The following is a 27,787-nucleotide window of genomic DNA, read 5'->3' as shown; positions in this document are numbered from 1 at the left end:
ATATATAACTATAGTAACAATTAACTAGGTATATATTTTTTTTATCTTTTATCAGTGTAGTATAATTTAATACTTTGATGTTTGATATAATATATATATATATATATATTAAACAAATAATATATGTATATATTTTAATATTATTTTAAAAACGAAATAATTAACAAACACGTATAGAATATAATATTATATAGGTATGTAGGTATCAGATAAGTGCGTGGAAATAAACGATTTTCACAATATATATCATGTAATGTACCGTAATTGTACATTTTAATTAATATTTGATTGTCATCTTATACCATTATTTTGATTAAATTATTCCTATACGATGAAATACATAGTTTTTTCAAGATCGCGTGCATATTTATAATACATTTTCACACATCTGTTTACATCAAGTCGCGTATAGCGATTAAATAATAATAATTATAACAATAAATAAATATAATAATAATTAATAGTTATTAATTATAACCGCATAATACAATATAGGTACGTAATATTATATGTAGGTATTTTAATAAATAATAATAGGTACTTAATATAATGAGATGACCGTCTGGTCTTGTGAAATCTAAATAGTAGCACAGTATTGCAATATCATATTTATTTAGCTTTTTATGTCTATTATACTTGGCACTCGTGTGATGTGAATAAAAACATTAAAAACCATAACGTACGTATACCTAATAAGTAGACTATACTGGTTACAGCATAATACCATTTTTACGTAGAAATTCTGCTAATTGATAGAGTTAAAGTCTAATGGGATGTGATGCAATACCGAGCTTTAATCGTAAATTCGTAATACTTTAAACTATTTAACATCAACAACAGTGTAATATTATTTATATACATAATAATAAATATAGGTAGGTATAGGTACCGACTTAAAATATGCTTCATTTTACAATATTATAATTAATATATTTATGTGTCCAATAGGTACATATTATTATACACTAATTACTGTACATCAACATAAATATCAATTCGCATACATGAAGTAATATGCAGTGGACTTAGTGGTAACAGGTAAGTGCCTATCGAATTTGTGTATGACCGTATAGGTAACATATTAATATTGTTAGTAAAAAGGCAATTTAATAGGTAATATAGGTACCTAGATATTTAGGCCTCAGGGTCTTCTTTTTATCGTATTTATTTGATAAACTCTATAAATTCGATTATTACTTATTAGACATTAGTATATTATTATTCTTTCCAAGCTTTATAAATTCTGAACGGCAGATATGTAAAGGTACCTAGGTACCAATAATATACTATATGTCTGTATCTATAGGTATGCGTATTATATTTAAAATTTATTTGACTATATAAATATAATAGGACATTAATGGAAATTAAAGAAATATAATAAATAATATAGATACACCTATTAATCTATAGTGTTTGAATGGTCTAAAAAAGTGTATTTAAATATCAATAAACGCCTGCTAAATATCAGTTATGAATTATGAATAACGTGGTAGTAGGTAATAATTATTCTTCGGTAAAATTCTCTGACTTGAAATTGACCAAAATATCCGTAAGTAATAATATGTTGAGCTTAAACAATACCTATATAATATTAAGTGTAGTGGGGAGGTGCACGGACACACTGATAAAAAGGATAAAAATTGGCCATTATTTTAGTCATTAAGTTATCTTGTAAAAAAGAATGCTCAACGTAGTTTTCATTAGCAAAATGTAAATACTTATTTTAATTTTTTATTGTTTCTTTCTTAATTAACTGTGAAAAATGAAAATCCATAATTCTACAGTATACAATATTATACAAAAATGATATCTTTTCCGAAAACTGTATAGTGATTTTGACGTATTTCTTTTTTCTTTATAACCAGCATACCTATTACCTACCAATTCAGTTATATAAATATAATAATGTATACAATCAATTTAAATTAATCAATCCTAAAATAAAGAATTAATGTAAAACAATTTATTATATATTGGTAGATATCACTATAATTAAAGTTACTGAAATATTCATATTTTTAAAAATAACAATGACGAGAAATTCGCTCAGATATAAATACGTAAAATGTACCTAACAATTATAATAATAATACAATTTTTTTTTTAAATTTAATCAAAACTTTATGCTACAATTCGTTTAATATAAATTAAACCAATAATTTATACATGCATCTAACATACACAGAGTAACACGCTGTTAATTAGTTAGGTACGTAAATATTGTACAAATAAATTTAATTCTAAACTCGAATATAAAAAGTACCTATATTGTTATTTATTATGTACAAAAAACGAATAAATGCACAACTGCGGGTAAAAGTGTAAGACTGCTATTATAGACTGCTATTATATTATTAATTATTATATGTAGGTATAAGTAAAATAAAGGAACTAATTATCATTAATTGAATCTAATTTTAATGCGACATTATAGGTAGGTAATAAATATTAACATATATGTATATATAGATAGTAATTCAGCGATAAAAACTTTTTAATTACCTAACATGCAAATATGTGTTACATTTATTATGTTAAATTAGAAAATATTATATTATTATATTAACCAATATAAAAGTTAAGTCTATTTATAAATAATAAATATATATACCATGTAGGTATTGTGGTATAGAATATAGATATATTATATAAGCATATAACGCATACTATTTATTATAATTTATAATAGGTATGTAGGTACGTTGATTTGTACAGGTACATTTCAGTTTTTCGTGTTTTTAAAATTTTGTATTTCATTTACGACATTATACGTGATAATCAAATAAATACAGTAAACACGTTACATTTTGTACAAGTACATTTTGTTTTATTGTTAGAAAAAAAAATATTATATTTTACCATACCACCTATTCATTATTCAAAACAGATACATGGCTCGGACATTGAATTAAGACGAACACCGGCACCACCCGTAATTTAGTTGTAAAAACTGTTATGCGCGAGACAACACTTTAATTGCATCATATTTGTAGTAGAATTACTAAAAAATTTTATCTGGGCAACAGCGTACTTTATTTTTTTAAAGTACTATGCAATTATTTGTTATAACTAGGGGTTTACTTGGAAGTGAAGAGCTTTAGATTAAAATAAAATAACGAAATATAAATTAATGAATAGGTACATAGAAAAACTAATAAGATATAAGAAAAAAACAAAAGCAAAGCAATTTTTTTGTCTTCTCGTAAAATTTAGTAGTGACATGAAATAATAATCAAATAAATATATTATTTTAATTTTAAGAATATACTATATACGCATTTTTAAATTTTACAAAATCATCTGTTTATCTATTGACTTGATATATTTACTAGGCACAAATTAATAAATAACAATATAAAAAAATAACTATTCAAATAATGTTAAAAGTATGATATTCACTTTATGGTTTATTTATAACTGACTGATGTGTGTACTCTGTTTTTAAATTTTATATAGAATATTTAAAATGGACTGGCTATTTAATATTATTTAGTTAGATTTTTTTTATATTTTATAGATCATAATTTTAAGAATTTGTTTACTTTATTGTAGGGAATTTTAAGATTTGATGTACCTGACAAAAATTATATTAAAAGTATTTAATGTATACCAAGTAATATGAAAAATATAAATAACTAAGAAAATAATGAGAACAAACTTAATATCATCTAAAAATAATGAATACAACTAAGTAATGTTATAATCAAATATTAAAATAATCATAAATATAATATGCTGAACACAATTGTTTAATTTGTATTTAAAAGATTATTTAGTAAGGATGAACTCAGTATAGAGAAATTAAATATTGAAACATTTGAAGCAATCTGATTCAAAAATAATACAGAAAATAAATAAAATAATCCCAATTAATTAATTAAACTCAAAGTCAATATAAATACCTAAATCAGATCATACAATTTTAAAGTAAGACACTAATAAACAGAAATGTAATGAAAAAACACTTATTAACAAACATGACAAATACTAATAAGTAATAACTAAGTATTTTAACAAAATATAAAAAAGTTTCAGTTTAAAAACCAGAATGTGGAAATGTTTCATGGATCATAATATATACTTTGAGAATTATTAACTATACCAATTATTGTCAAGCATATTTACCATATACATAAATACATAACAAACATTGTCTTTTAAATTCATTGATTATCTATTTAATTGTATTATATTAATAATATTTACTGAATCATCAAATAACAGCTTATAAAAAGAATTTCAAACTATAAAATTGTGGAAAATATAAAATAATTTAGAAATTGTGCAAAACGTTTATCTATTTTATTTCAATTGGGTAATTACTACTAATAATAAAAAAAAAAAATAAATTAAAGGGTTTTGAATAATAAGATACTAACCAAATAACACATTAACTAATTTAATTTGAAGGTAATAGTAGACAGTAGTTTTATAAAATATAAATAATCAACAATATTAATTAAACCTATTCAATACACATTTGTATTAAAAATTGTATTATTTATAATTTTAGTTAATTATTATAATTGGATAGTATACATAAGCCTGAAAAATGTAGCGAATATAGAAATTCAATCTAAACAATTTTAACTCGTTGTGATACATTCATACAAAATTATAGACTTTAGATAAAGTATTTATGAATTTAAATTAAATAATAAACTGCTCATGTATTTATATATTATCAGGTGTACTTAGACATTGGAAGGATATCTCACATAAAAAATTTAAATAATAAATATTATTATCATAATCTGATAACATTTATAATATAATGTTTACCTATGTCTTGATTTAAACAGTAGTCTCCTTTAAGTGAACGAAGTTCTTGTCTTCGGGGAGTTTAGAGTCAAACAATGTCCTTTCCCAAACATTTACTTCTGTAAAACCTTTTAAAATCATAAAAATCAAAAAGTTTAACATACCGAAAAAGAAAAACGGTTAATTTGTGCTCAGTGCGTCCACTATTTATTAAGTGATTCATGGTAAATCAATATTTTCTAAAAATTAAAAATACAAAATCAACTAAAAATAATCAAAGTGCAATACAAACAAATAAATAACAGTTCAATACAAAATGTGTGCACAAAAGAAATAATGAAAATACTAATAAGGTACCAACAAATAATTATCCAAAATCATAAAAAAAGAACACAAACTATAATTAATATGAAGAAGCTAGTAGAATAAGTATCAATATAAATATAAAGAACTAAGAAGAACAATGTTTATTTATTGTTGCATATATATATTTTATGCTTGGAATAAGTCATAAAAATCAAGAAATATAATTAGTTATACTTTGAGCCATTATGGACTATATTAAATGACAAATATCTATGCAAGTTTTAAATTATATTCATAAATACTGGATTTCAATTAAATTAAATAAATTGTTTCCTTGAATTATTATAAACTAAGAAAGTTAAGAATGTTTTCATACATAATTGTTGTATTGTTAGGTTAGGTTTGAAGAACATGCTTTTTATAGTTTTATATTTTATTACATAGGAGTCAACTTCAAAGTTTTGCCTGGACTTATAAACCTTATATTATGCAAAATTGTACAGTTTTCAATACTTATTTTATGAATTATACTAAAAAATTAAAAACATTATTTTTTTAAACACTCAGTTAGGTAACTTCCAAAAGATTTGTATATTAGTTAATTGTTTTATATAAACTATTAAAAAACTAAAAGTTCGTTCATTAAAATAATATTTGTTTATAATTTTAATCAACATCAACCTTGCTTTTATTTATATAAAATGTAATTGATTTTCCTAATTCTCAGATAAAATATAGTATATAACTTTTAATTTTTAAAGTGACTTTATTCCTTTTTACACACATCAGTTAATTGTTTAGACAAGTAATGCAAGTTTATATTATTGATTAAAAAAATAAAATATTTGTAATGATTAAATTAATTTTAAAACTGTCTTATTTTGAGCATTATGTATAAACATTATACATACATGTGTAGTTAAAGTAATAAAACTTAACTAATTTTGAAAACTATTTTTGTATGTATTACAATTTATTAAAATATGATATTTTGATAACATCATAACTACTAGTCTTTAATCTGTGCAACTCAATTATAAACACAAACTGCACTAGCCGATACGAAAAAAGTGATCAAATATCTTAAGTTAGTGACTAAATTTCTACAAGCTAAAAAGCTCAGTATACAAAATATAAGCATACACACATACACATATTTAATTAAATTATAATTGTTTTTAATAGGAACACATTGAATTGAAATTATGTATCACATTATGTTAAGTTATAAATTATACTATGTAGGAGTATATTTTCATTTTTGATTAAGCTAACACCTACATAATAATATAATATTTGTTATATTATGTAAGATTATCCCAGTCTAGTTCATAACAAAATGCAGAATTTAAAATATGTAAACCATAGTTTTATTTTGAATTTGACCGATTGTGGGTAACATATTAAATACATATTCAGCAAAATTGATTATCCTAATTTATTAACATAAAAGCTCATTTTATTGTCAGATTATCAAATTTAAAGATAATTAAACCGTCAAGAGTGGGTTTCTTCATAAAATCCATGCACATGAGATACTTTTTTGTCCCAATATAATTTTTAAGTACTCCGTATTCAATAATCAAACAATGTATTTTTTTTAATACAAATACTAATATGGTTAAATTAAGTTTTTAATTCATTATTCAATGAAAAAAAAAATTGAAAAAAAAAATCTTTGTCTACAATATTATTATTATAAAGACATTAGAAAATCAATTATTCTATAGTATACCTATTTTAAGAAAGCTAGATTAAATTTTAGCATTTTTTAAATAAGTGAAAATAAGTGAAATATTTTTATACCCCACGCGCGTGGCAACGGATTGAATGGTCACACTTATACTTGCTAATTTTTTTGATGTACAAATAATAAATTATAATTTATGGTATTATTACATACAAATGCAATAGGATAATATATTACATCCTTTTTGTAATAAGAATGACTTATGGTTAAATTTCTTTTCTTGTTTTATTTATTAACATAATTTTGTTTTCAATTTGTATCTAATTAAATTATATTTTATTAGTTACAAAAGATAACTGTTTTTCTATTTTTAATTGCCTCTCTCATAGATATAAGTTTAATGAACAACACAGTCTTGCTATGTTTTTCACAAGTCATATTATATTATAAAAATATATAATAATTTTTTTTTTTTATTTACATGCATTTCAAATAATAATTAGGTATTGTAATTCTATAGGTTATCTCCAATTATGTTATAAATAATTTAGGTCAAATATGGCTAGATAGTTTGATTATATAATCCGACAAGAAGTTGTCGGATTTCTATGGGCTATCTTTTTTTCTGTTAATGGTCGTTTGTCGCAAAATTTTCTAAATGCAAAAGAAGAACACCATTTAAATTTGTTTGTTGCTACTTGTTCGGATTGATTGTCAAAATTAACAGAACAATTATCGTCATTAGTGAGAATTATGTTTGAATTAGAAATGCATTTATTTTTCTTGTCATCACAATTATTAGTTTCATCATCGGCAATTTCCTCAAACCAATCTTCATCTGATGAACTATGGTGGCTTTGATACCTTTGCAAGGGCATATTATTGAGACTAGGAATTGACTTGAGCCTGATACGTCTATTATGCTTCCAAGCTTTTTGCATAATCATCGGAAATTTCCATTTGTGTGTTTTGCAAATGCAATTAGATACAGGAAATATACTTTTATGTGTCCCATGTTTGTCAGATATTTTTTTACGCAAAAATCCACAAGTAAATGGCTTATTTGTTTTGCAATGACTTTCTGTATAATTTTGTTTTAAAGGTACAATATCAAAATCACAATCATCTGTGGATGTAGATGGTACTGGAGGGATTTTAACTTCACCTAATACAGTATTATCTGGTACAATTGTATCTACTACTGAAATACAACACTCGTTTGAATCTACACATAAATGATCACCCAATAAAGCATGCAGTGGATTTTGGGTTTCAGGAGGCACACGGTTAAGCTTACAAGCACAATCCACTCTGTCCACTATACCTGCATTGTTCATTATGTCACATTTCAAGTACACAGGCTGAAAAAACACAACAATTCGTCATTTTTATAAGTATATTATATTATTTAAACATGTAGAAAAAAGGTAGGCAAGAGGGTACCCCTCTGATGTACATTAGGTGTCAAGTGGCCAAGTGGAACACTATTATGGGTGTTTTAAATTTGAATTCAATAATAATGAATACAAAAAACTCTCAAGCGGAGACAGTCTCTCAGCCTATATCACAAAGTGTATTTCATGATATATTTATTTTACTTTTAATATTACAGTAGGTTGATAACATTTTTTTCTTGGATAATATAGTATTTAATTATTATAATTATAATAATACGAGTTTATACAGGATTATAAACATTTAAATAAATTGAAATTTAATTTTAATTTTCTGTAATACTGTAAAACAGCAAAAATAGAATCATAATATAAATAGTTTTTATCTAAAAATAAATCAAACATTTCCTATACCTAAAATTTACCTAACCTAATAAAATTCATTATATAATAATATATTTAAAAGTTTTAAGTTTCCACGAATAATGTTATAAAATTAAAAGTTTTTATGAATTTCTAACTACAAAATAATTGGCACTTTTTTGCTATTTTGACGAAAAAAACTTCAAATACATATAAAAAAATATGGCTATGTATTTTTAATATTTTTATACAGATATAAGAACAACTTTTGTAGGATCTTGTATAAAATTTTCAAACATTTTAAACTAGCAAATAATATTTTGTCAACATTTCTAGAAAAAAGAGTTAAAAAGCTTTGAACATTTTATCATGAAAATACTATGAAATAAATAAAATAAATATGAAAATATTATTTGATAAAATTTCAAGTATTTACGGCTATTTATTTTAGGGTTACACAAAAAAAACACAATTGATCAAAAATTAAATTTGCCTAAAAATTCCTATTTTCCTTAACCTTTTTTTTTTTTGTTTTTCCTGATAATGAAAAAAAGTATAGGACATTTTTAATTTTGGCCTCATTAGAGTTCAAAATAGATCTAATTTTTTTTTCCAAAATCATCCACAAAGTTAAGAGTTGAAGTATTTTAACAACTACATAAAATGTGCTCATACACAAAAACAAAAAATAACACATCATTGTTAGATCAATGATTTGCTCAGAATCTAAAAGTAACAATTAAAATACCAATAAATTGTAATATAAATTATATTATAAGGTGAAATTAATATTTATTGAGTTGTAATGAAATGTTTTTAATTAAAGTCAATAAATCACTTAATTAAAATCTAAAATATTTATGGTTATATATAAATTTTAGGACGTCATACCCACAATGTGTAATATATATCTTATAAACATATAACATAGTAAATTTAAATTGAGCAGAACCAATTTTGTGTTCTTAGCTTTATTAGTGAATTAACATATAAATTATCTAAAAAGAAAGAACATTGTCTGGGTTTATATGTTGGTTTTTTATGATTTAATATGTTTTAACTGAGATATGAACATTTGCAACTACATACATGTTATAAGAAATCTTTATTATAATCTTCATAATAAATTAATACTATGATATATTCATGAATTTTATCAGTTATTATAAAAAAATTGAAATAAAAATTAATAAAATATGAATAATTGATACATTTTAGGATAGGATATATGATATAAATATGATATATATCTATGATCTATCTGTAAGCTGATGTTGTAAACGGCTAATCATAGTCTTTGAGATTTACCTAATTTAAATCCACAAATTGATAAATATGATTAATTATTAAATATGAAATAGAATTTATCTAATATAACACAAAATTAAACTTTCATTTTGCCAGTTCCATGTTAAATGTAACATGCATTTTTTTTAAATCAATAATTAATAAAGTTTACTTAAAAATTTGAATAAACTATTTATGTGTAGTATTTGATATTGTTACCCAAGTCCCAAGTTCAATATTTTTAAAAGAGAAAATTAGATACTTAAACGTATATAAATTTAGAATTTAGAATTTATTTGTTTTAACAGTACTAAAATTATAAAACTCTTAATGGGTAAAATAATAATTATATTTTTAAATACCTTATGATCTCCCATGCAAGTTTTCTTTCCAATAAGATCATACTCCACTTCACCATTATTATCTTCTTCTAATGCCTGAAATAACAAGTAAGTAATAATGATATATGTAATGAATAATACATGATTATATTTAATAAATTAAATTAATGACTTAATAATATTGTATCTAATAACTTTGGTTGTAAGAAGACAATTTTCAAAATAAGGTGCAATTTGAATTTTGATACAATATTTATTGAAACACAATAATTCAACACTTCATATTATTATTATAAGTTTATAAGTTAACTATAAAACCAATAAGCAATTAATATTATACTGTAATAGTTTCATCAAATTTATCCTTAGAAGACACTTCATAAATTTAAAGAAAACACATGATAAAGTTTAACTACTGGTATAAAAAAAATAGATTCAAATCCTAAATTGTTTTTAGACATTTTGAAGCACTCATGAGTATGAAAAATTAATTTTGACTAATAAGAACCATAAATAATATAATAATAATAATAATAATAATATCATATATTTATAAATTTATAGTTTATAAAGTGCTATTTTCCTAATGGTATAACATAACATATAAACCAAGCATTTTAAGTACATGGTCAAATGTAGCTTTCAATTCTTCTTCTTTTTTTGTGGTACCTGAATTATTGGAAAATCAAATGAAAATTAAGAGAAAAAAAAAATAAATTTTTATTTTTTATCATATTTCTGTTATAGAGATATATAATGTACATGTTTAGGCTAACCTAAATTAACCTAACCTAACCTAGGTTACTTATTATACAACTAATATTCAATTTTAATTAAATATTTTAATGAAATTAATGATTTGTTTTATATACTAACAATTATCATATATTTAACTTGACAGTTGACATATTTTATAGTAAGTGTTTTATAATAATAAGTATGACTATATAAGTAAGTAATATTTTACAGTATTACTATTTTATAGTAATGGTTCTTCTAAATTTTAGAAGTTTATGTATTTATTAATAAAGTTACAGGTAATTATATTGTAATACTATAAGCAAAGAGTCACTAACTCAAAAATATTAGGTAGGTATATAGATGTAATACGTAAAAACTAAAATTCTATAATTTGCCTCCCCAGCCATGGAGGTCTAGACACAGGCTCGGATTGAATCGGAGAGCCACCAAGAAAATCTCTGTGGGTTGTGTAAAATTTGGGCCGGTAGCCAAAAAATGGGGGACCAAACATTTTAAAAAAAACCCAAATTATTGAATACTAGAGTTGAAATCTTTGTAATTTATCATATATAATACAATTTTAGCCTACCCTAAAATTTAATCAAATCTCCAACTATGAATGGGCTGATAGAAATTTAAAATCTCGGTGGGCTGAAAAGTCTCAATCTGGCGCTGTCTAGACATGCCTATATTAATAGATACATTGTATAATATAGATACTATTTTTAAATTGTATATTGATTATCATAAACTACAAAGTTTGAATATAACAATTACCTTTTCATTAATTAAAAGTTTAGCACCAGCACTTAAAACTACTCTATCACACCAAGCTGGGCATCTGGTTTGCATATAGTTCATTCCTTCGTGTTCATTTTCTTCAAATGGATAACTTGGTTGAAAATATATAGGAAATTCAAACAATTGTTCTTCAAATGATTTTAATTCGTGATCAAAATCTTTTAACTGGAAACATGCAATAATATATATTTAGTATATAAAATAAAAAAAATTATTTATTTAATTTAAGTATATTTTTAACTTAAACTAAATAAGGACAACATATTTAAAAATATACATAGTTAGTCTAGAATTAATTTAAAGCCTAACCTGTTTTTTCCCTTTTAAACTCAATATAATATATTGATTTTGAAAATTATGTATTTATTTAGTTTAGCTTTTTTCAATTCTTTCATAAACTATGTTTAATACATACTAAATTTATGTTAGATGTAAGATCTCATGGGTTATCACACAAACCTGTTCAGTCGGGCCTTAAAATTACCTTTTTAAAAGATTAATTAATAATTAAATATAAACAAATAAATATGAGGGCCATATTGCCATTACTTCTTTTTTACTCTCAAAACTATTATGCACTGGTTTATTAAATTATAATTGTTATAATTTATAAATTTAGATTAATATTAATATAATATACGTATGAAATTAAATTAGATTAGAGAGTCGTGAGAAAAATAAATTACCCACGATCCACTTTTTGACACAAATATATTTTGATGGTCCAAATGACGAAATTCTTTTTTTCTTAAAGTAAAAATAACCTATAAACAGATAAAACAAAATTATTGTCAAAATGTTATACATTTTATTCATATTATATAATACTTCAGTATTTTCATATACATAATTGATATGTAATACAATAATCAAGTCAACACTTACTTCTTTTGAATTGTCTGTATACTGAAAAACTAAGTTATCTTTATCAACGTCATCTTTTACCATATCCAACCCCTCAACTATTTTCTATAAAATAAAATGTAACATAACAATAAATAATTTAGAATATATATACAAACTATCTTATTTTTAATGAAGAATTTTACCATTATGACAGCTTTGGTATCTGTGCGAAAATTAAAATCTCCAAATAAAAAAAATGGAGCAAATCCAAATTCATAATTACGGAACCTATAGTTATAACATTTATAAGTAAATATTAATACAACAATTTTTTTTATAAATTATACATTTAATAGTTAATATCACAAAAAAAAAATGTTATACAATAGGAATCGAGTGTACCTAATAATTGAATAAACATTGTAATCAAAGTGTTAAATTTGAATTCAATGATGAATAATTGTATACGTTAAAAAATAATTTTAAGTAGACTGTCTAGCGTTTTTATAATGAGGTTATTTTATGATTGTTTTTAAATTGGTAAATGAATATTTTATGAGAAATCTTATATCAAATTTTCAAATTTTTGGCCTAACAAAAAATACGTCATTGACATTTATAGAAAAAATTTTCTAAATTTTGAAAATATTTTGAATAATTTTATATCATTTATAGAAAATACTAATATAAGTATTTGACAAAGATTCAAATATCTACAGTTATTTGTTTTTTACATAAAAAAAACAACTTAACCTAACCTACCACCCTGTCACAAAATTAAAAAATTGAATGAAATAACTAAATAGCATACTATTATCATTGTAAAATAAATAAATTTCATTAATACAGTCATCGATGGATTACTGTTCATATCAAAACTTATTGAGCAAATATTATGTATTACTTATTATTAGTTTATTAATATATATATATATACATATCTGAGACTTAATTATATACTAATTAGGTATAGATCATATATTGCAAATTAAAAATAATATATATTAACTTTTATTTTACAATACATTTCCTTACCGATCTAAAGTGTATTCAAGTGCTTTTTGTCTCATGATAGAATAAACAGATGAATGCTGAAAATTAAAATATAATTAAAAATTATATAGATGACAAAATATTTATCTATACAAGAATATCATTACAAAAAATATTAAGTCAACTATATCTTATGCTAGTCAATGACAATTGGAAAATATTAATAAATACAGTTCAATATTTATACATCAAAATATTTTATCTAATTGTTATACTAGTCAAATTCTTGATTGAAATATGCATTCAATAAATTATTATTATAACTTGAGTATTATAATTATAATTAATAGATTTAAAAAAAAATTAACTTACAGATTGCATTGCAGTAAAATTTGAAGCGTCATGAAATAAATGAATATTTATGAGATCAAATACAGAACCATTGAGCTTCCATCTAGTTCTTAAAAATCCTTTACGTGACCATTTGCACTAAAAATGTATGAATAATAATAATAAATTAAAAATAATTTTTTCAACTTTATTTCCAAAGATAATACTAACTTCTGGAAAAAAATCTTGAGGAAATTTAGACTTTTCTTTTGTGGAAACATCTTCAATATTTCCAGAATATATGGTTTTTTCAGTGACTGATAAAAACTCTTGTTCTAAAGTTATTCGATATTTTATAAAAAAATAATGTCAAATGAATGAATATTATCAATATAATATTTTAACAGATACATTTACTGATTTACTTACTATTAAAATCCCATATAGATGCTTCTTTTATGGCTTCATGTATAAAATAAAAGTTCCCCAAAGCCTGAAAAATAATAAAAATGGTATATAAATTAATAACGATAAAATAAATGTAGTAACTAAAATAGATAAATAAAAGTTAATGCATAAATTTATATAAAAAAAATAGAATTTCAATTGTAAATATATTTATAAAACAATAAATAAAATAATAAATTAGAAAAATAGAAATATATAAACAATAGTAATTTGATGAAAATTATGTTCATGATGTAAACTTAGACTTATTGGTCTTATATAAATATAAATTATTAACCTAAACTAATTAATTATAAATATAATAATATATTACTCAACCTAATCTAACAAAGACATATGCAATGAATTATACTTATAAAAATAATGATATGATAAAAATATAAATTATAAATGTAAATAAAAACAAGAAACCTTAACTAAATATATGTGATTTATATTTTAAAACTTAAAAGAAAATTAGTCTTAAATTCAAAATACTATCATATAAGTACTGTAGTAATAATTTATTTCATGTTCCAAAACTCTTCATAATTTTTACCAATAATATTTTGAAATATAAATGGTTTAGTAGAGTTTAGTGAAATTGAATTATATGTATTCAAAATAATGAATAATGAGTTTCATTCGAAAACCGAAAATAAAAATATACCGTAACAATTATATTTGGCTAGTTACTGTAAAATTTTCCGCTGATGTAAATTCTTCATCAAGAAATACTTGAGCTCTATTGAAGATCCTTAATTCTTTGCTTGTCATCAATAAACTGTAATCAAATTTATTAAAATTTTACAATCAATAACAAAATTAAATTTCAAAAATTAAAATACAAAAAGACATTTTTTAATATGCTTCCTGTATGATCAATATAATAAGGCTGTATTTCTATAATACTGTACCTCAAATTCTAAATTGGGTTAATTTTTTGTAATTTTGATTTATCTATTGAATTTCAAAAATAACAAAAAGTAGAAAAAGTATAATATGCAAGTTGATATTTTTCAACGAAAACATAATAGTTACCGTTACGTAGTGCTATTATAATAATTAAATATTTAGTTACATAAGTCTTGAACAAATTTTAACAATTGTTCATTTAAAATAGTATTGATAATTTTAGCCATATTATCATTTTATTACTTTAATTACTAAAATAAATATTAAACAATCATACTTTGGTATACTAATTATAACTTTTATAATTATTAATTTATTGTAATTGACGAACCAAGTTTAAAAATGCAGTGATGCTAATTATAAAATTATGTCTAATAGAAAATAATTTGTATACCATATATTATGCTAACACACAATTAAGAATTGTCTAAATGAAAGAGTATAGAAATTTAATTGTTTTTTCATGCTAAAAATCATGATTCAAAACTTATAATTAAGTTTTATTATACAAAATTATAATTTTGAATTATAAACTATAAAAATTTATGTTAATTAACTAATTGCTAACAGAAATAAATTTACATAAATTATGTTTAATAATTAGGAGTCATCCAATGATTTTGCTAGTTAGAGTATAATACTATAGTCTACAACATTGACTAATGACTATACGTATTTAAAGAAAATATTTTTGATTATAAAACAAGAAACTTCATTTATTAAAAAAATAAGGTATCGTAAAGTGTAAAACATTGAGAGTAGGGGAAATACAAACTTAAATAAGCTTCTTAAAATAATAAAATAAGTAAAAAATAAACTAAAACACAGTCTAGTCAACAAATTTATTTATCAAATACATTGAGAGTAGGGGAAATACAAACTTAAATAAGCTTCTTAAAATAATAAAATAAGTAAAAAATAAACTAAAACACAGTCTAGTCAACAAATTTATAAATTAATGGCAATTATTTAACAAATAAATGTAGTTATTTAATTTTAAATTAATATTCATTTAATTTAAATAAATAAATAAATAAACAATTTATCAAATCTTTGATTACCTAACAAAAAAATTGACGTGTTTCATGCTTTCTTCATAATTTTTTCCACCAACTTCTTGACAATGCAAAGCTATAAAATATGGATCCAATCTGCTCACAGTCTATAGTTTAAATAAATAACGAATTTATGAGTTAACCATTCAATAGTTAACAATAACTATTTACTAATAAAAATAATATATATTAGATATTAATTGTATTATATTATATTATATTTAAAATTAAAAATATAATTTATTTTAAGACAAATATTTTAACTTACATTCAAGAATTCTTCAGTCCATATTTTTAACATCACACTTGGCTGAAAATTACAAATAAGAATAAATTCAAATTTAATTCTAACTTAAATACAAATATATAAAATAGACAATTTTAAACTTTTAAGTTGATAGAGGGGGAAGTAGGTACCCATAAGCGTGTAGTACACGTCTAGAAACTTAGCATAACTTTTGAGTCAATACTCAGCACCGACTTATTATAGAACAGTGTAAATAGGTTTGAGACATACTTGTACATAGGAAATAACATAACATTAATCCAAATGTTTTGAAAATGTTATTGTGTATACAGAGCCGTGTTAAGGTCCAATATCGCCATGGAGAAAACAATTTTGCCGCTTTTTCCCCCACCTCGTAACCAGAAAAAAATGTTTAGTAATATAATTTATGTACCTATCCATAAATACACATATATAAACAATTTTTAAAAAGAGATTTAACTCTAATTGAAAATATAACACAAGTAAACATTAATAAGTTGAATAATTATAATAATGTAGATTTACAATAATATAGTCAAAATCGTTTATAATTGAAAAAAAATGAAATTATTTCATAGCTATTTAAATATCTTTTTTTCTGGATTTTGTTGCAGCAAATTTAAGTATTAATTCTTCTCACTTCATATCTTTAACCATATCAGATTCAATACATGATATTGACAAATTTCAAATTTGACATTTATTCATGGATTAACAAATGATCACAAATAATTTTTTACACGTTTTAATACAAAAAACGATCTTTCATCACTTGCATTTGAAGAAGGTAGAGAACAAATAAATCTTAACATTATTTCTATACTTGGAAATGATTTTTTTAAAGTCGATATAATAATTAATTTATGTAATGAAGTAAATGATAATTTTCCTTCTGATAGAAAATTATTTACAATGCTTTTAAATTGTATTAATTCTTCTTCGAAATCTTCCATGTTTTTTACGTGACGTCTAAGTATGCACAAAAATCCTACTTTATTATTTTATATAATTATGTATAATAGAAGATGGTTGCCTACTGTGTATAAAAGATATTTTTATTATTAAATATATAATATTTCAAAAATCTAGCTTTTTAAAAAAGTTGTCCAATTGTAATGTTTGTGCTATAACTTTTTCTTCTTTCAATTTTTTTTAAAATTTTTTTGCGAACCACTAAGTCTCATTCTTTTCATTTTTATGGTGGTCTAACTATTACAAATGTAAATAATTTATTATAATAGTTTACAATACACAAAAATCAACAATTACAACATACTTATCGTAGGAATTAGACCATTTACAATACTATAAGTAGAGTTTTAATGAAAAATACAAAGTGAATATTGAAATGGTTTAAATTTATAAATTATTTTTAAAAATAGTCTTAAGCATAAAAAAAAAAATTATGTATAAAAACCAATGTAACATTTTCTTTTTCAGATAGGTATAGTTTAATTATTTTGCCACCCCTCAAAATTTTCCGATTGGAGCAAATGCTCCTTTTGCACCAAGGTAATGTGTGTATAGAAAATATAATAATACACCCAAAAATGTTTAATTTCCACAAAAAATGTTTTTTAATTATAACAAAATAACTAAATTGTTATTTTGTATTCAAATATGTAATTTCGACCTAATTTGAACTTAAAATTATTTAAATGTTTTAGTTTTAGTATTAATAAAGTATATTAAATATTCAATTCTTAGTTATAAATATTTATCGACAAAATAAGTTGATGATTTTTTGTGTGATTTTAAAAATTTTTGTTAAACTTTAAATTTTAAATGCTTAATAAATAAAAATTGTGTCTATGTATTTTTAAGCTATAACAAGTAGTTTTTTAAAAAGGAAAAAAGTTTATATTGATAACAGATTTCTGATTATATAAAAAAAAACTAAAAACAAAATGGAGAATATTAAATAGGCTGCATACTAGTTGCGTCCCAAAGATATCTAGGATAAAGGTCTAATCCTACTTGCTGTCCGAGTTTTTTCGTGTCATATCCAAGTTGGCTCGATTAATTTTTGCCCACAGCCTAATATTATTATCAGTCCTCGTTCATAGCAACGATAGTCAGCAGTTATAATATATATACAAATATATTAGAAAAAGAAACATTTACTAGAAATACTATGAAACAGTTAGAAGAAAGCCAAATTGACAAACTTGAATACATAAAAGCAATATCATATCACTTTTTATCAGTTCCACAATATTAATTAAAAATATCTTATACATATAACATATATCAACATGACAATGTATCATTTTAAATAGAATCAAAATAATATTTTTAACCTAAAAAACTATCATATATGTGTTTACTATATTATTAATTAAAAATAAAAATAACAACATTTTTAATCAACTAGTAGTACTGATACTGTCTACAGTCCTAAGTCTGTACAAAAATAGGAAGGAAAATGAAGCTTACATTGCTTACAATATATAATTTTATATTTCAAAAATGTTTAATTAGGTTATCAAATTTAGGTCACAATTCGCATGTACTTTAAAAAACCGTAAGCTGTAACTCGGAAGAAATGTTCACCGTGGACGACGCAACTAGTTGCCACCCGAAAAATGTTTATAAATGACTCAAAAAAGTTAAAATACCTATACCATAAATAGAAAATGCTAAAAATTATTATAGACATTTGCTGAAAGTCTATAATTTCTAGTTTAATGGTGATTCGTTATTAAAATACAACAAAATAATAAAATCAATTTTGTCGAAAACTAGTAGTGTAATTTTAGATTTTGAAACGAACGATGAATGAATTAATTTTGAAATATACTTTTATTGTCTAAATCACTTTTTATAGTAGAAAATTGTTTAATCTACACATAGTTTTTCTGGTAGAAAATTAGACCGAGAAGGGTTAAAAATTTAAAATTATCAGTACTTTTCAAAACAAACAGGAAAAACGTAAATTTTTACGCAAAACCAGTTCAATAAATTCGATTTTGTTTTTTTGGTGTAATTCATAAACAAATAACCGTAGATGGATACTTGAAATGTTTTATATTAGCATATTCTATAAATGATAAAATTAGAATACTTTTACGGGTTTTAAACAAACATTATAGACACTTTAAACATTTTTAGTGTTTTTTTTTATATTATTATTCAAAATACCGACAAAAAGATTATCAATGTAAAATCAGTAAATCATTTTATTCATCGCTCCACTTAGAATATAAAAGGGGGGAAAGTAGGTAACTACTTTTTTGTATTGTAGAAGCAGAGTGTACCTAGTCATTAAATAAGTCACTGTAATAGATTTTGGATGATTAATTATAATAATTATTATTTATCATACAAGGACTCATTATGATGTGAAATATTTTTTTTTAAGGTGGGAAAGTGGGCACCTTTTGATGTGGGTACAGTAGGAGTTGAGTGGGTCGCTGTGATGGATGTATTAAATTTGAATTTAATGATAAATCATTGCATACGAAAACAATTCTGAGAACAATTCGAAGACAGCCGGTCATTATATGTTGAAAAAATTGTACAAGCATATTTATTAGATTTTTGGTCTTAACATAAGAACCACTTAAAATGAACCATGTATAATTTCTCAAGCCTTAGAAATAAAAATTGAACAATTTATCCATGTTTAAATTGTACATCTTTTACAGAATATTTTAACCCAAAATACCAAATAAACATATTTTAATAACAGAAACTACCACAAATTTGAAAACTGTAACAAATTTTCTGATTTAAAAAAAAAAAAAATTGATTAAGTAAAACCAATATAATATTTAAAAATATTCATAGCAATATTGCACATGTATGTTAAGGAACTCGTTATTTATTATTATTTGTAGTGTTTAACTTACAGTATTAATTATTTAGTTGACCTTAGAAAAGATTATATATAAATATTATAAATACATTCAATTTTAATTAAAATACAAAAATAATTTGTCAATAAAAAATAGGTACATTTTGTTCGATATACAGGGTGTAAAATTTCATGAAAATTTCAATAAAAAATAAATTGTCCTATGAAAATGTTTATGCTTACAGCTTTAGATTTAACTAATTCCTAAATTAATGATAATAATTTAAAAATAAAACTACAAATTAATTAATAAATTACAATAGCGCATTTTAGCAGATTTTATCTCTCTATATAGACTTTTATAAAAGTTTTTCTTAAATTATGAGTAAGTACTTCAAATTTTCAATAAATTTTGATTTGTATCGATGTTTACTCTTTACTTATCAGTAATAATAATTCAAATACATACCAATGCTCTATATAATATAATTACTAAGTTAGTAATACTAATATAAAAGGTCTATATAAGACTATTGAAACTTATCACATTAACATTTCCACTCACAAAAGTAATAATAGATAAAACTGACGGAAAAAACTTGAATATTCTTCGATTTGCTAAGAATACCTACAATTAATATAAGTACTGTAAAGTATGTTAAAAACATATGTATTTAAATTAAAAAACGATTAATAAAATATCAACTTATTTTTAAATACTCATATACATTATTCCATTAAGGAAATCAATGTCAATTGTCAATTCATTATGTTTTATAAATATAAACAAGTATAATTTTTTATCTATTCTTAACACTTTTTGTTAAGTTAAATATTCAGCTTTTTATGCCTTTTGTTTAAAAATATTCACAGTTTAAACTTTAAATATGTGTAGTGTGTACGATGTTTTAATAAAATATTTAAAACCCAATGTATAAAAGCAAAAAATGTATGAGTACGTATAAAAAGAATAAATGAGTACCAATCAAATATCAAACGATTTTATAATTAGTTTAATACGATAGTTGAAAATAGTAAATACACACGTCAATATAAGTTTTACGTATAGTGCAGTAACGCAACTGAGCAACAAACCTTATAATTTGGGATTTTTATAAAAAAAAAATGATACTTATAATAAAGCCATATAGATGGTAAGATAATATATATTATATATATATTTAGTTCTTCATAACTTAAAAGCATAAAGCAAACTAAAATTCATCCGAAATAAATTATTTAGGTAATTTTAGTAGACAGCATAAATTAAATTAAATTATGATGTCTTGAGCGGGAAACGATCTTTTATCACTGACAAATTCAAAATTTTAAGTATTGCAACTTATGTAAAGACTTAACATTATTAATTTATTTTCGCACACATCCACACCATACATAGGGGGTTTTATAGGTTGCCCCGCCGGAATTTTATCGCATCACACAAACTTAAAAAATTATTTTATCCACCAGTTACTAAGATTTATACAACCTCTCCCCTCCCAGAGTACGATCTTGCATACACTATATATTATGTGTTCTGATAATTTCTTATTAAAACAGAAATCTGTTTTAAAAATATTTTACGTAACATAAAAAATACAAAATTTTAAAATAAATTGTATTAAATACATATTAAATCTTAATCGTTCAATAATTTAATCGTGAAGAGTTATTTTAATTTCATATTTCTTTTCTAAAACTGGCATTTCTTATTATTTTAGATTCTGAACAGAGAGAAGAATTTATTGATTTCACAATTTTGTAATTTTTTTTTTTATGTAAACACTTTGTATAGTTGAAAACACTTTTATTTTCAACTTTGGGGATGATTTCTGGTAGCAAATTAAATCTATAGTTGGTAATTTCAAAAAGTCAATATTGAAAATTCTCAGAAATTTTTAAAATAATAAAAAATTGAAATTTTTAAATTATAAACCATTTCAAAAATACTGATATTTTTTTTGACAATAAAAAACAAAATACCTAATATACTTGAAATGTTCAACAAATTTTTATACTAATATTTATATTATTTTATATTTTATATTATTTACAAAATACTTTAACACTTTTTAAGCTATATGATATTTTTACCTCAATTTTTCTAGTTTTTTCCTATAAACATCGATAAAAAAAATTTCTACTTAGTCAAATTTGAAAATGTATTATGGCCATGGACCTTCTTCGCTTCTCAGAATCGTATTTTATATTTTTTATACACAATGTTTTATCATTATATATTTAAATTCAGATTTAACACATTCAATACAGTGACTTACTCAATAACGATATTTGTTTTCTACTGTACAGGGTACAACAGAATGGTTACCTATTTCCCCCCTTTACAATATTAAACTAACAAAAGTAAATTAATATTCTTGTATTATTTTTAATTTAATTTTTTTCCTTTTTTAAAGATTTAGACAATTGAGGAAATTCCTCATATTAAGTAACCAAGGTTAGTCAAGGTTTTTTATAGGATTTTTAACTTAAGTTCTACTCATTTTTATACAACGTACAGTACCAACACGGCAACACCAATATCAACAACAAAAATTTCAACACATACAAAACACATGTCACACCTCTATAACCATCTTAATTAATAAGTTATAATTATCAATACATTATTTTCATAACATACTTTAATCAAGGTGATAATAAAACAACTTTTAAAAACTAGGTAATCAACGTCATACTAAACATGTTTTGTACATAAACAGAAGTGCATTGCATATTATTAATAACTTTTATAGGTAGATAGACAAATTCCCATCATTTATATCACGCTGCTATATTTATTAAAAGTATAAATAATAGTATCTAATAACGATATGTAATAATTAAAAGCTACAACTCTATGACTATGAACAATGAAAAAATGGCTTTTGTAATATAAGTGAAATTGATTAATTCAAATTATTTATTTTTGGGGGGTTACAACCTGAATTTTTACGATTATTTTAAAAAAGTCATAACACTCATAACTAATAAGTTTTTATGTGAACAATTTTAAAGTTAAGTTATTCTCACATATACTTATTGTGCTTGATTGTATAGATTGTGTATTTCTTGTAAAAATAAAAAAAAATTCCAGACATAATTTTGAACATAACAAACGAAACCCTAAGTTATAACGTATAACTTAATAATAGACAAGTGTCATGTGTCAAGTATGTTATGTAACAGTATCGTAACAAAATCTAAATAGTAATTATATATATATACTAGCAGATAATATAAATAAACAACAAGATAGTAAACACGTTTATATTTTATATAATACTCGTAATAGGATTATTTTTTGAGTTGCTAAATTGAACTTTATAATCAGACTAAGATATAAATAGCTTTCAATTTAATTAGCATTCTAGTTCGACATTAAATTTAAAATTTAAAATATTATTATTTAAAAGATCATATAGTTTTTAAAATATTTGACGATGTAGAAGTACAAGTTATCTTAAACTATAATTGATTTTACAGTTCAAATTTTCACAATATCACGCTTTTGGTTAAAATTTTAATTTTTAACGGTTAATAGCTTAAAATTAAACCGGTCTGAATATTTAAAATGTCATGGTACCTATATATAAATACCGAATAATAATTTAAGTAATAGCGGAATTGTTTTATATTTGTTTTTAGTTAAAAGAAAAAACAAAAACTGTTAGATAATTTTCTAATGTCAAATTTTAATTCAGATTCTCTAACAAATTGTACAACTACATAACTTTGGTTTATATTTTTTTGTAAAGAAACCTTATTAAGAACCCTGTTTAAAATTTTCAGAATTTTTACTCTCAAACAAAAATTTACTGTACATAAATCGAAAAAAAAATTTAATTCAATTTAATACTTTATTATTCTCAGAAAAATATTCTTCTTAGAAATATGGAATTAAAAATGTATGTTGTCATTTAAAAAAGTAAAATACTAAAAAAACGGTAAAAATATTGTTTTTTAATGACATAAAATTTTATAAAAAAATTATACAAATATGAAAAATATTTATTGAAACATGTATAATTTTCAAGATAATAAAGAGTGCTTATTATTAAAAGAATACACTGTTATGACATACCTACATATAATAATATAATATACTTTATATACTCCTGTTAGCCAATAACCATAATTTAAACTATTCTCCGTGCACTATCATGTAAATTATTATCATAATTTATAATATTAGTTCTCATTTATTTTTTGATTACAAAATACTTCTGTACATTAATAATAATTAACAATCTAAAGATAATTTTATATTTAAACTCTTCTTAAGAAACTTACACAAAATTAATTAATATTAGATTATATTAATTAATATAATTAATTTAATTGATGTTCAGAATTTAAATTTAGGTATCCACCTAGATTAATAATTAATCTTTATTTTACACCAAGTACATCGTTCAAAAACAAATATTCATGAAAATACAATATTATTTGATAAGCCCGAGTATACTAAACAAATCAAAACAGGTGCAATAAAAAATAAAACTACTAACAAAATTATTTTTTGTGTATTTAAAAAAATAATATAATTTATTGATAATTGGCTATACCACACAATTATAATTTTACCTATTTTTTTTATAGTAATTATAACTCATTATTGTTAAATTTATATACAATATTCCAAAATAATAGGAGAAGATTATAATTATTATACATTTATTTAAAGTATATTTTGACCTAAGCAACAGCTAAGCGCTCCATATTAAATTTCGTTCTATCCATTATTTTAGATTTTTATTTTTAATAAGTATTTTGATCTTTGTTTTAACTATAAAGTTATTATTACCGTAGTTAATTCAGAACATTATAAAACAATAACAATCCTCAGTTATAATCATAAAAATCAATTATTCGATTGTTAGAATAATTAATAATATTTTATAATTAATAATTAGACCTTAATTTATTTATTTAATAAAAATTCAGTTAATTTAAAAATTAAAAATATTTTTAACTACATAAAACTCTAGAAGAAAATTTTTAATATTTTTCCATAAAATGCAAGAAATTTTATCAAGCACTCTGTTTCAATGTATTCTTTAACTAGGTAGTTGCCAATTTATTATATAATAAAATAAAACAAATTTATCTTAACATTTAAATGAGTTATCTTAAAGTATGTTTTAATTAATGACTTGGAATCATTTTTAAAATCATTATAGAACACAATGATACAAAATAATTATTCATCAGAAAATTAATTAAAAATGTTGGCTAGGTAACAAGATGTTTAGATATAATTTAGTGTGGGTTTCAGTGGTATAGATATCCTAGGGCAAAGTAGGGTAGTGCCTGTGCTTTATTATGTTGTAAACATTGTACTATTATAAGGCCATAATTATTGGATGAACAGACTTGAAGCTCTATATAAAATATGCATGTACCTATGAAAATTGCAAAGCTAATAAAAGAAAATTTATAAGTATTGGAAATTGAAATTTTTAAAATTATTTAAATATTTTAAATAATATTATTCAAATTTATTTTTTCTTAGAGTTAATCGTACATAATATACAATATGAAAAATAGAATTATTTGTTATAAGGTAATTGATTAATATCTGCAAATATACAAATTGGTATATTAATATAACAAATATGTATAACATTTAATATAGCTATATCATACATATTGTAAATAATCCACATCATATAATACTTTAATTAAATTTATTAATATTTGTTATTTTATTCACATGGTCAAAGGTTGACTTTGAATATATTCTAAATTGTGCTCGGTATACCCGGGTACAATTTTTAACTAAATGTCTAAATATAATATAATCTATACCTTAATATTTAAGTGTTTATATTTAGGAATAAAAAATATTCATTATTAATTTAAAATACCTTGTTATAACTATTTTAATCAGATATATAGCACACCACAAGCTTAAGATTATTCTATTGTCTTATTGCTTATTTAAATCTAATTTAATAAAAACCATACATTATAGCTCAAATTTTCAGTATCTTAATTTTTTTAAATAAAAACATTGTATGACATTTTTCCATTAATTACTTAATAAAATTAGGTCCCCAAAATGACAAATCTGAATGATACAAATGATGAAATATTACATATTATTTGCATTAAAAATAAAAATATCTCTAAAAATTAATGATTAAAATTTAACCATAAAAAAATATGATCAACTTATTCAAAATAGAAATCTACATACAAATATATAATTTTAAAATAATATTACTATAATTATTATATTGTGTAAAATAAATACATAATATATGATATATAGGTATAAACATTATTTTAGCAAAAGAAATCTAATTCAGGTTGTTATCAAAATTGATAACAATTCAATTTGATAACAATTTTAAATTGTTATTCTCAAATTTTTAAACATGAACATCAGAACCATACTTAGGCTCTAGATGTTAAATGTAATAATTTATTTAATATTAGTTTAAATATTTAATTTTTTTTTTGTTATTAATCTTTTAGACATAACTATATTTGTTCATGCACTTGTTAGATCAGATTGTGCCTTAACTAATGTTGTAGATACTTGATAAATTAATTAATCATAGATACACCATACACAATATTATGTTAATTAAAACAAAAATTATATTACTATAATCCAAACAACTGAATATGAATAACTATGGGCCACATGACCTCACCACCAGTGGTATACACAAGCAAGTATTTGATATTAATAAAGAACAATAATTAGTACTTTTTTTTCTTTGTTCCAACTCAAATTATTTACTCACAAGTTATAAACGTATGTTAAAAAACTGTGGATATGTGTATATTTCAGTTATTTTAGAATGTATGTTATATACACGATGCTGATCAAAAAATCCGTTAATTAATATATTCAGAAGAGTGCTTACAGAGAGGCCGCATTGCGATTATTAGATAGTATTTGTATTACTTTTGAGCGGCCAACAATAATAATAATAGTAATAGGTAGACATGTACAACTCACATTTTCAAATATCGAACCAATGTTCGCCGTGACCAACAAAACGCGAGTGGAAGATTCGCAAGCCATATTGGACTGGGATAGATGAGGAATTGATAACCACGATTTATATTTTTACGGCACGTCAGCTAGACGATCATTCGCGTACCGGAAGACCGTTTCCGACGACGGAGCGACTGCGTTTGACCGGAAAAACGACTCTGCGTCCGGTGCACATGCTCGCGCGGGGTCGTACAATATCGCTGCCATAATATGTACCCATTGTAATAGCGATTATTTAGTCGTAAATACACACACCCGCGCACACCGTTAAAACACTTGAAAATAATGAGTCCGATGTCGCAGCTACCTATACCATAATAAATAATAATAATATCATTATTATTATTATAATATGTACAGTCGTCGTATTATTATTATTTTAATAAAGTATTATTATTTATTATTACTATTATTATTATTATTGATAAGGTGCAT

The 27,787-nt window shown here is 22.5% G+C and overlaps 2 protein-coding genes across 5 annotated transcripts in view; one reads left to right on the top strand and one right to left on the bottom strand.

Annotated features, from left to right (window-relative positions):
• Positions 1–120: 120 nt before the first annotated feature.
• Positions 121–27,729, bottom strand: LOC132922198 (inositol polyphosphate-5-phosphatase A). 4 transcript variants are annotated; one of them, XM_060985583.1, is made up of 16 exons: positions 27,314–27,725; positions 16,542–16,583; positions 16,280–16,380; positions 15,000–15,087; positions 14,286–14,349; positions 14,088–14,191; positions 13,899–14,015; positions 13,569–13,624; positions 12,737–12,821; positions 12,573–12,656; positions 12,374–12,451; positions 11,664–11,852; positions 10,167–10,241; positions 8,085–8,121; positions 4,786–4,892; positions 121–1,880 (listed from the first exon to the last, which is right to left on the bottom strand). In XM_060985583.1, exons 1-15 carry the CDS (start codon positions 27,377–27,379, stop codon positions 4,798–4,800), a joined length of 1,281 nt encoding a protein of 426 aa, XP_060841566.1. In that variant the 5' UTR covers positions 27,380–27,725; the 3' UTR covers positions 121–1,880; positions 4,786–4,797. The 4 variants fall into 4 exon arrangements, with proteins under 4 accessions (XP_060841566.1, XP_060841565.1, XP_060841562.1 ...); XM_060985582.1 differs by lacking the exon at positions 121–1,880 and having other exon boundaries at positions 4,664–4,892; XM_060985579.1 differs by lacking the exons at positions 121–1,880; positions 4,786–4,892 and having other exon boundaries at positions 7,180–8,121; positions 27,314–27,727.
• LOC132922199 (epsilon-sarcoglycan) overlaps positions 805–27,787 on the top strand; it is a 30,284-nt gene continuing 3,301 nt past the window's right edge. The window contains exon 1 of the mRNA XM_060985585.1: positions 805–1,038. The gene's annotated coding sequence lies outside the window, so the exon portion shown is untranslated. The remainder of the gene's footprint in view (positions 1,039–27,787) is intronic.

This window comes from Rhopalosiphum padi, chromosome 2 (assembly GCF_020882245.1).
Source record: "Rhopalosiphum padi isolate XX-2018 chromosome 2, ASM2088224v1, whole genome shotgun sequence".
NCBI lineage: Eukaryota > Metazoa > Arthropoda > Insecta > Hemiptera > Aphididae > Rhopalosiphum > Rhopalosiphum padi.
This window is presented reverse-complemented; position numbering and strand designations above follow the sequence as displayed.

Bases quoted from the DNA above. Each gene is read 5' to 3' on its own strand.
- LOC132922198 (XM_060985579.1), bottom strand. From the start codon at position 27,379: ATGGCTTGCGAATCTTCCACTCGCGTTTTGTTGGTCACGGCGAACATT. The intron at 13,625-13,898 runs GTAAGTTAATTT...TTTAATTTTCAG, and splicing joins ATTTTACTGCAATGCAATCT to CATTCATCTGTTTATTCTAT. The intron at 11,853-12,373 runs GTAATTTATTTT...GCATGTTTCCAG, and splicing joins TGTCAAAAAGTGGATCGTGG to TTAAAAGATTTTGATCACGA.